The 11,615-nt window shown below is 38.4% G+C and overlaps 1 protein-coding gene across 2 annotated transcripts in view; it reads right to left on the reverse strand.

Annotated features, from left to right (window-relative positions):
- Positions 1–11,615, reverse strand: part of LMLN (leishmanolysin-like (metallopeptidase M8 family)) — a 166,133-nt gene that overhangs the window by 7,680 nt on the left and 146,838 nt on the right. For both annotated transcript variants that reach the window (XM_006869376.1, XM_006869377.1), the window contains 2 exons: positions 5,673–5,832; positions 2,322–2,452 (listed from right to left, as the gene is read on the reverse strand). In XM_006869376.1, the coding sequence (XP_006869438.1) occupies positions 2,322–2,452; positions 5,673–5,832 (291 nt within the window). The remainder of the gene's footprint in view (positions 1–2,321; positions 2,453–5,672; positions 5,833–11,615) is intronic.

The following is an 11,615-nucleotide window of genomic DNA, read 5'->3' on the forward strand; positions in this document are numbered from 1 at the left end:
TTTTTAAACACATAAAATGTTAAGAGGAGGCCTTCCTTAACGAAGTTTAAGTATTTCTATTAGAAGTTAAAGGTGGACAGGTCGGGTAGATTTATAAGTTGTAACAGGCTTAGCATACCTAAGAAAGCCAAATCAAAATCCAGCAATAAGGAAGCCAAGAAGCACCTTGATCGATACTGAAGAACACAAGGAAGCCTCAGGAATTTTTGGTACCAAGCAGCTGGAAAAGCAGGCTACCATTAGAAGCATTATATTAACATCTATTTAAGAAACTGACCCTTAGGTTTCCCTCTATCTCTGTAAGTAACCAAGGACTCCTGGTGGCACAGTAGGTTACGAGTTGGACCAATAACCTCAAGGTCAGAGTTGGCTTCAGCTGCTCCATGGGAGAAAGATGTGGTGTCTGCTCCTGTGAGGATTTACAGTCTCAGAAACCTTATACAGGGTTGCTATTAACTGGAACTGACTCAAAGGCACACAACTACCAACACCTACAAGTAGCCAGCCACTGTTCCTTCTTAACCCAAAACACTGGAAATTTATTTTTTGGAGAGGATTTCTGTTCTGATAAAGTGAAGGCTGAGATGGCATTTGATAACAAGTACTTTAAATAAGAGTTTACATATTAAATATTAAGACCCTGTGGCGTTCAAAATCTACTCAGTGCCTAGAAAGCTGACAACTCTTCATACATGCTCAAGAAAGGATATTCCCTTTGAGGAAGCTGACCAAGCAAGACAGAAATAAAATTAAAAAACCTTACAGACACAGATATCAGAAACTTTACAAGGAAAGAGCTCTACAGTGAAAACTATAATCAAGAATGTGAAATCAGGATTGGAGGAAGAGTCACTAACAACCTACGATATGCGGATGACATAACCTTACTTACAGGAAGTGAAAAGGACTTAAAACACTTCCTGATGAAGATCAAAGACTACAGCCTTTAGTAAGGATTGCACCGCAGTGTAAAGAAAACAAAATTCCTCACAACTGAACCAATAAATCACATCACCATAAATGGAGAAAAGATTGGAGTTGTTGAAGACTTCATTTTGCTTGGATCCTCAACCAACAGTCATGGAAGCAGCGCTAGTCAAGAAGTCAAACTATGTATTACATTAGGCAACTCTATTGCACAAGATCTATTTAAAGTGCTCAAGAGCAAAGACTGAGAACTTAGATGGGTCTGACCAAGCCATGGTATTTACAATGGCCTCATATGCATGTGAAAGTTGGACAATGAAGAAGGAAGACAGTAGAAAAACTGATGTATTTGAACATGGTGTTGGTGCAGAATATTTAAAGTACCATGGAATGCCAGAAGAACAAACAAATCTGTCTTGGAAGAACAGTCAGAATGTTCTCAGAAACAAGGATGGTTGAGACTTTGTCTCTCATATTTGGAGATATTATATCAGGAGGGATCAGTCCCAGGAGAAGGACATCATGCTTGGAAAAGTGGAGGGTTAGTGAAAAAGAGGAAGACCCCACCCCATACCCACCCCAACAAGATGGACTGACACAGAGGCAACAACACTGGGCTCACACAGTTGTGAGGATGGTTCAGGACCTGGCAGTGTTTCGTTCTGTTGTGCAGATGGTCACTATGAGCTGGAACTGACTCGATGGCACCTAACAACAGTAACTACATGCTTTCCTCAGGCCTTTAAAATAAACTGCATATATATTTTCCTATTATAAAAGTAATGTTTGTTCAAGAACAAAATTACTTCTTTACCATTATTTTATGCCCAGAGATAAAAGTATCATGAAACTTACTGATATACAGCAATTACATATTTTTTTTAAATAGGAGACAGGCAGCTTCTCTAAAGGAAATGTTTACAAAAAATACAAGCATCCAAATGAATTTTTACATAAATAAACAAGGTAAGTTAAAGTGTTCATCAATAAAGTAATTTAGCTATATAACAACATGCATAAAAATGTACTAAATTATAAATAGAAGACAGGCAATTTCTCTAAAAGAAATGTTTTCATAAAATACAAGCATCCAAACTAATTTTTACATAAATAAACAAGGTAAGTTAAAGTGTTCATCAATAAAGTAATTTAGCTATATAACATGTATAAAAATGTACTAAAATATAAAAACTGTATAACAATATAAATTTATATGATGTTATTGTTGTTAAGTGTCGTTGAGTCAGTTCTGACTCATAGCAACCCAGCATCGGGTTCCTGAGGAGCATCTGGTGGGTTTGAACCACCGACCTTGCAGTTAGCCATCCAGCGCTTATCATACAGTGCCAATTTATATAATACTTGGTACAATTATTAACAGTCATATGATTTACCTGATAACATCCACTTCCCCAGTCTGGGTAACTCAGTTTCCTTTCACACTTTTCCATGACAAATGCTGATTTCTGAATTAAACAAACTGAATGAGGTCCATACTTTTCAGCACCATAGTTTTTAAAAAGATCTGAAGCAAACCAGAAAAGACTTTTTTGAAAACTGACTTTTGGTAATTGAAGCATTCCACTGTTATGATCTAAAGTTGCTTTAAAAAATCAAACATGTTTAATAAAAACTTCCAATTAAAAAAAAAAAAAAATCAACAGTAGTATAGGGCTTCAAATTCAAAAGGGGTTCTTAATAAATGAAATTAGTGGGAAGAGATCACTCTATCAAACCCAAGGGATCTAGGTTAGATATACAGAGGAAGTAGCACAAGAAACACCAGATTCCCAAAGAGTAAGTTTCATGGGTGACCTAAACAAGAATCATCTCTCAAGAGACCCAGGATAGGATGAGGCCAAATGATTAGGATGAGGACCTTTTTGGAGTGCTGCATCCTTTGTAAAACTTCACTAGGATCTTCAACTTGTGCCACCTCCTGGACATCCATAAACAACATGCTGATCTAGTCTCAGACTAAGAACAAACTGGCAGAGGTATGGGACAATAAATGGTTTCTAAACCTGTAATGGATTAATGGGTATCTTGTCTATAAACCTTCACTAGATTCACCATCAAAATTAAAAACAACAACAACAACAAAAAAAATATAATGGATGAAGCTCTTAATCCCTAGCAATAATTTGCTCTTTTTACATTTTCGTAAATTAAACTTCATCTTTTGAAAGCAGAACATTAAATTAACAATTTAAAAATGTTATAAAGGTAAGTATTTCGTTTTATATCAGTTTTGGAAAATGCTATGTGGATAGCTAAGAAAGAAAATATAAAACAATAAAATAAACCTCTATACTTCTTTTTATTTATGATTACTTCAAGGTTCTCAAAAAACATAGTGTTCAATCTCTAAAACGGGGTCAGCATACTATAGTCTTCAGGCCAAACCATGCCAGGTGCCTGTTTTTGAAAATAGTTTTATTGAACACAACTACATCCATTCACTTACATATTGTCATGTGGCTGCTTTCCTTCTACAAGTGTAGAGCTGAGTAGTTACAGCATATACCTTATGCTGTGAATGGCCTAAAAATACTTATTATCTGGCTCTTTACAGAAAAAGTTTGCTGACCCAGCTCTTAATAAAATGTGAGCCTATACTTTTGGTTAATCCATAATTGACAGATCTGCTCACTTCTTTTGCTGTAAGAAGGAACTGCTGAACAGCTAGATCACAAAACTTCAAGATATGTGTTAAACAGGTGAGCAATGACAAAATGTTGGCACAAATACAATGAAATTTTCTAGGTTTAAGAATAAAAAGTAGAGGCATTACAGAAATTGAAAAATGAAGTGATTTGGATTTGTAATAAAGTTTGGGATAAGGAGAACAAAAGGACCAAGTTATAAATTTTAGTGACTACAAAGAAACGACTTATTGCTCCTTTACTAACATATAGAATGTGATAACATTTTTATTGACAAAAATGTTCATATGAGTTAGAACTGTTATCACTGAATACCCAACTGTCATACTGCATATTCCTTTGCTGATCTATGAGGAGGCTTCAAACAGTTCAGGAAAAATTATATTATCTTTTAAGGCAACTTTCCCTCAAACTTTCTGAAACCCCCTGGTATCATTTTAATACTGAAGAGTGACATGTTCTTTCTAAATAACATATAATTCACACTTTTCTACTGAAAAGTAGGGTATCTAATGTTTCTTTAACAAAGAGCCCTGATATGGAAGACCATACTGTCACACCAATTACCAATAATTGTCTGTTTGCTCCTCTGTAAAACATGACAACAAGTCCTTCATAAGCTTGGTTTTTTTTTTTGGGGGGGGGGTTGCATCTTTTTTTTTTTTTTTTTAATTAAATGTTTTTATTTTGGATTGAGTGAAAGTTTACAGGGCACATCATCAGCTTCACATTCAACCATTCATATAGCTTGTTTCATTACATTGATTATTATCCCCTCCATATACCATCAGTTAACAGTGTTTCTCTCTATCCTCTTTAGCTTTTTTTTTTTTTTTGGATGGGGGGGGGACTTGCCTTTTTGGAATTTACAATCTCGGCTTTTAGAGAAGGTTTTTACATTTGTCTGTGGATATCCAGGGCTCATGTATGAGATTACTAACAAGCATTACTGAATAATCAGATGAGGGACAGTTTGCTATGTCTACTAGGTAGCTAAAGTCTGATCCTCAGAGCCTATGGTTTGGACGGTCAACAACGCTTGGGCCCACAGGGGCTTGGCCTCCTGACCGGGTCTGCACAGTCTGCATCTGAATCCTCCTTATTTATTGTTTGTTTAAGGGACGCTGCCTGTCTTAGGCGGTCAGTGCGAATTCCTCAGTCTTACCAGTCATTGAAACTCATTGCAGCATGGCAATGGCTCTGTCTTAAGTTGCCGAGGTTCCACGTGATCCTTACCCGTCTCTGGCCACACGTCCAGCATAAACAGCCGCCATCCGAGGAAGGCAGGGAGGGAGGAGATCGGCTGGGGACCCCATACGCAAGACGTTGCCAGCCCACCACCTGCTCTAAGGTGACCAAGCAGGATCACTATGCTGAGGTTCAATCAAGTTCTTAGGGGATCTTACTCTCTAGCAGGGGTAGCAAATTAGTAGCCACTCAGTGTTCACTTTGAGAATTACTTATGTCATAAATTTGAGCATGTAGCTGATGAATATCCACAGACGTCCTTCATAAGCTTTTATGTAGCCTTTTTTTTTACTTTTTATTGTGATTATGTGAAGGTTTGCAGAGCAAATTCAGTTTCCAATAAATTCAGTTCATACACATTTTGGTTTGTGGCATTGACTGTGATCCCCACAATGTAACAGCATTCTTCCCACTTCTTCCTTGTGTAGATTGCTTCCATTGTCCTACTTCCCTACCCCTGATTCATGTTTGTCAATAATAAAATGAAATGATGGAAATGAAAGTGCTTTCCAAGTGAAAAGTGTGGTGCATACGTAAAGTACTACTAGACACAGTGTGTGTGTACTTACATGTGTATGTGAGTCTAATAGCTAACAATTTTTTTGTGTGTTGGGCATAATTCTAAACATAATATATGAATTCATCTAATGCTTACAACAACCCTATGAGATAAGATTTATTAACCCCATTTTATAGAAGGAGGAAACAGAGTCACAGAGAAGTTAAGTAGCCTTTCCCAGATGGATACAAACTCAATCTGGCTCTATGGGCCTTAACCATTATTTTACATTGCTGATACAATTAATTTTCATTTGTAAACGGAGGACTAACCTGGTTGATTTTCCAGTATTCTACAATCTGAGCTACGTTGATATTCACCACTTAAATGCCAACTGAATTCTTGACTGAAAGGGCAGTAATCAGCAATTTCTACTGAACCACCATAATAAGGCAAATCTTCGGCAGGTATTCCGCTGAGTTCATCAAAATACTAAAAAAATAAATTATTGAAAAAAAAAAAGAGAGAAACATTCTATATATTCAAAACAAAGTCCACAAGCAATTCCCTAATGCTGCACAAGATACTAATACACTTTTCTGCATACATATAACACAAAGACAATAGTAATACAATACTTAAGGAAGATTTCAAGGTTATTGTAGTTTTGGAAATAAGCAAGATATGTAAATTTGCCTAGTTATTTATTAAGATCACAAACTTGACTAATTTTTAAAAGAATAAAATAGAATTACACTGAAATTACACAAAAAGGAAGGGTTTCAAAACATGAAACGAATACACAGAATCACGGTATTCTAAATATAAAGCACTTCAAGTGTTTCAGAAGACTTAATATTCATGGTATTTTGACAAACTTTAGAAAATTAAAATCTAAGAAATGAGATCATATAAATAAGAATCTTAGAACACCAACAGAAGAGTACTAAACAAATTTTAAAGATTTCATTCTTTGAAACAACTTACTGTTTTATGACAATACTTTTAAAATATAGTTGCCATCTTAATATGTCTGAGGCACTCAGTATGATATAGATACTGTTGTTGTTAGATACCATTGAGTTGATTCTGACTTATAGCAACCTTATGTACAACAGAATGAAACACTGTCTGCTTCTCTACCATCCTCACAACTGTTGTTACATTTGAGCCCATTGCTGCAGCCACTGTGCCAATCAATCTCAATAAGGGTCTACTTCTTTTCGTTGACTCTTCACTTTACCGAGCATGATGCCCTTCTCCAGGGGCCACAACCTTTTTATAATATGTGCCTGAAGTCAGAAAAAGTATTCTAAATAAATTGCTACTTATTAACTACCTGCTATCTATTAGCTCTGGTAGCACAGTGGTTATGAATCGGGCTGCAAACCACAAGGTCAGCAGTTCGAAACTACCAGCTGCTCCGTGGGAGAAAGATGAGGCGATCTACTCCTGTAAAGATTTACAGCCTCAGAAACCCTGTTCAGGGTCACTATGGGTCGAAACCGACTCAACGGCACTTAACAACATCTATTAGAAGGAGGCCTGGTATGGCACTGTAGGATAAGCACTTGACCTCAAGGTCGGTTTGAACCACAAGGTCGGTGGTTCAAACTCACCAGTTGCTCATCAGAAACCCTATACAGGGTCTCCATGAATTAGAGCCAATTTGACGGCACTTAACAACAACAAAAATCTATTAGCAGTTAGTTAATAAGGAGTCCTAGTGTGGTGCTGTGGGTTAATGCACTAGACTCCAAGGTTAGTTTGAACTACAAGGTCAGCAGTTCAAGCACCAGTCGCTCCTTGGAAACCCTATACAGGGTCGCTATGCGTCAGAACAGATTTGACAGTACTTAACAACAGCAATTAATTATAGATAATTGGGCTTTAAACTTAAGAGAATTCACTCTTCTAATTAAAAGCAGAAAAACAAACAACAACAAAAAAGCAGAAAAACAAGTGTAAGTCAAAAAGTAATCGATTTAGGTTAGGGTTCCAGTTTCTAAATGTTGTTGCTGTTAGTAAGTGCCATTGAGTTGCATCTGACTCATAGCGACCCATTATAGAGTTTCTGAGGCTATAAATCTTTGGGGGACCAGAAAACCTCATGTTTCTTCCCTGGAGCGACTGGTAGGCTCGAACCGCCAAGCCTGTGGTTCGTAGTCCAGTGCTTATTGTACACAGACCCTTATACATGCATTTATTTCAAACGAAAGTTTCAGTGTATCTGTGTAGATGGCTACAGCCAGCCAGTTCTCTCAGTAATAAACTTGTCTTCATCTTTTTAGGGTGCCTTCAAAGTAAGGAGCCTCTTTGTGACATGGGAAAAAATTATTTTGAGGCCAGGGCTAACAGCAAATTTTTAACAAAACTCAGTGGACATCTTCCCAAATCACTGGAGCTTTGTAACAATTTTACAGGAATGCTGCCCCACATAAAACAACAAGTTCTAGATGGATCAAGCATTTTAAAGAAGGTTGGGAAGACTCAAGATGAGCTAAGAGAGGAAAGACCATCAACCTCAAATGAAAACACTGTGACTAAAAACCAGAAATTGGCAGAAGACTGTAGAGTTATCACTCATGTGATAGCTACTGAAGTTAGGGTTTCATAATATGGCATTGTCAATTTTCAGCAAACATCTTGGCCTCACCAAGCTTTCAACTTGATGGGTGCCAAAAGTACGGCATGGAGATTAGGAAGCTCAAAGAAGCTGATCTTTCTGTAAGTTTTTACTCAAGATGGAAACAAATGACGATTTCATGGAACAAACACAAGTCTTAGATTTACCAATATGATTCAAAGAGCAAAGTTTAATGAAAACAGTGGGTTCCGAGGGGATCTACTAGGCTAGTTAAATTCAAGACAGAGAAGCCAGCTTAGAAGCCTTTGGAGATCATTTATTAGGAATCCAAAGGGATATTCTTGATAGATATTCTCAAAGGACTCAGGATAGTCATCAGGCTCACTAGAAAAAAGCTTTAAAGAAACAGAAAACTGCATCAATGAAAAATGGCACAGAAGAATTTTTTTTTTTCTATCATGACAATGGCACCTTTCTTCTTTGAGGGTTGCAAGGGCTGTCCTGTGAGAAATTCATTGAGAAACCTTACTCCATCCACGCTACAGGCCTGATCTTGTCTCTTTAGGCTTCTTTTTGTTCCCCAAACTCAACACTAAAAAGGAACATGATTTGAGCCCCTCGCAGAAATCAAAACTGACACTTTGACATGGTGTAAATCCAAAAGTACAGAATTATTAGGGGAAGGGTTATTGTTGTTAAGTGCCGTCAAGTTGGTTCCAACCCATAGCGACCCTGAACAGGGTTTCTGAGGCTGTAAATCTTTACAGAAGCAGAAAGCCTCAACTTTCTCCGGCGAAACAGCTGGTAGTTTTGAACTGTTGGCCTTGTGGTTCACAGCCCAATTTGTAACCACTACGCTACCAGAGCTCCTTATGGGAAGGGTTAGAGAGATGGATACATAGACCTATACGGAGAAGATGTCAAGACACAAAAATCTAAGTTTAATAAAGGTGTCTATGATTCTACAGAAAGACTTCAATTTGCCTTCCATCACAGACTTGTCTTTGCCAATGCTTTCAGTGCATTTTGGACTTCTTCTTTCAGTACCATTGGCTCTTTTTTTTTCTTTATCCAGAGAAGCGGCGACACCAGAGATGGGCACATGGCGAGAGGAAGCTGCTTCTCTGGATAGGGTCCCACATTCCGCTTGTACTCTTCTCCCTTGATGGTCCTACGGTCCTTTGTTTCTGGACTGTAAGATTAACTGCTCTCCCATTTTTGTTACAAAACTTCTACCTTTACAATTGTGGCTGTCACAATTAGTCATAACAATTATTCATTATTGAATCATACGAATCTTATCCCCATCTCTTTTAACCAGACCCATCTAGACAAGATGAAATCTATTCAGTGGGGACTCTACCTTGCCCCCACACTCTTAAAGTAAACTCCCTTTTGAAACCTTGTAAGCCAGTCACTTCGTGCCTCTATCTCCCCCTCATTTTAGGTAGCCAATGTCTAAGTTGCCCATCCCTATCTACACTGTGTACAGAGGGAATAGCATTGATACTTGATGTGAAGACTCCTTCCCTCTCTGTTGGTATTTAGAGTTACTACCTCCATGAGTATAGGTCAGGTTCATCAAATTGTAGCAATTTACCCTTGTTTCCTTATCAAAAGAAATTAAAAAAAAAATCTTCTAGTCGAGTTCTGATTATCAAGCCAAATGGGTACTATCTGCAACTTTGGGTGTTCTTGTGCATCTCCCCTCACTTCATATCAGCTGGATGCTTCACTCTGTGGCTCTGTCCTTGTCAATGGGCTCAGGTGTCCGCAGGTCTCACCACACTTTGGACCAACCAGCCCTTCCTCTTCTCTCTCTCATTTCCAGGTCAACGGGAGTCAGTGGACCGTGGGTGAACTCAGCCCGTTTCTTCATTGCTGCCTTTCTCCCTCTTCCACTCACCAGTAGATCAATGCGGTTGCCAGCAAGCTTATATGCCTGCTCATGTGTTCCCTTTGAGTTTGAGTCTTAGAGGGGGGGTTGGTCCTGAAGGAACTTGATTGCTTGCCTTGATGGCTTCCCGGAGAACAGCTTACTTATTCTTGTAGCAGCTAGTCATACTGACATTTTTGTTTTGGGTTTTTCTTGATGATCTTTCTTTGAAGATATATCTTCTGTCACTCTAGCAGTTCCAAGCTGGTCTGCTTGCCCTTTCTAGTGGGAATGTACCACCTCAGAAGGCTCTGAATGGGACTCAGGAGTCCACCTAAGGTCCTGTACTCTGCAAAGGTTCTGCAAGAGGCCTGTTTCACTGGGCAAGTTGTAGAACCCCTTTAAGGTATTCCAATCAGTTACAGGCTAAAGGCGGGCTTACAAGTTTTCTGTGATCATGTTTCCCGACATTCTTTTCTATCTCACTCAACTGTCTATTTTACAATAGTAGGCAAGGTAAACCAATATACATAAGACAGTCAGGCATCTTAGTATTATTTCCCCTCTTCAAACTATGTCTAGATCCCTGTATCACAAAGACCTGTTGTTCCAAGGCTGAGCATTCATCACTATTTACCTCTGTCCCACTTTGGACATGCAAACCTGTCTCAGTGTTCCCCTATCTACCTGTTCTTCCACCTCCTCCCCATTCTTGTATTGCCCTCCCCAACACCAGAACTATGTGTCTTCCCTTACCCTGTGCTCTACCATTGCCTCCCTCCACCTCCCCGTAACGCCCCCACCACAATCCCACTGTTGTGGTTACCTCATATTCCATTAACTTTTCCCTCCATTTAAGACAGTCTATTTTATCCTGTAATCTACCTGACATTCTCACCACCTGGATCTCTGTTCCTCTGTGTTTACCTTCTTTCACATTGCAATAGTTTTGATCATAGACTGACCTCCCAGATTCTCTGAAATTGTTCTTATAGTTTTATTCTGCTCTCGACTCTTTCATTTGATGACTGAGTTCTGGGTGATGCTGCCACGTACGTCAAATCTCTGGTTGTTGTCTGTTCTTGTTGGTTCTCAGTCCACAGAACTCCCTTTAGGATGTTTTTCATAGCAGGGTTGTCTTTGGCAAAATCCCTTAGCTTCTGTTTATCCTGGAATGTTTTGATTACACCATCATATTTGATTGACAGCTTTGCTGGGTAGAGGATTCTTGGGTGGCAGTTTTTTTCTTTCGGGGTTTTATATATGTCTCCCCATTCCCTTCTTGCCTGCATGATTTCTGTTGAGAGTTCTGAGCTTAATCTGATTTGCTTGCCTTTGTATGTTACACTCTTCTTTTTTCCCTAGCTGCTTTCAGGATTCTGTCCTTATCTTTGATTTTGGAGAGCTTGATTATTATATGTCTTGGTGATTTCCTTTTACGGTCTAGCCTTCCTGGGGTTTGTTGAGCTTCTTGAATGCTTATCTTTTTGCTTTTTAGATTGTTATGGAAATTTTCTTCCAGAAGCTCTTCAACTATCTCTTCTGTGGACTTGTGTGATTCTTCCTTTTATGGAATGCCAATAATTTATAAGTTATTCCTATTCATGTTGTCCAATATGAATCACAGACCTTCTTCAGATTTTTTAATCCTTTTTTCTGCTTGTTCTTCTATCTCAGTAGTATTAAGAGATTTATGTTCCAGCTCACTAGTTCTGGCTTCCATCTCTTCAATTTTACTCCTTTGCCCTTTCAGTGTATTGTCCATTTCTGATATTCTATTATTAATCATTTGGACCTCTTTCTGGAGGTTTT

Source organism: Chrysochloris asiatica, unplaced genomic scaffold, assembly GCF_000296735.1.
Source record: "Chrysochloris asiatica unplaced genomic scaffold, ChrAsi1.0 scaffold00130, whole genome shotgun sequence".
In the NCBI taxonomy this organism is placed as follows: domain Eukaryota; kingdom Metazoa; phylum Chordata; class Mammalia; order Afrosoricida; family Chrysochloridae; genus Chrysochloris; species Chrysochloris asiatica.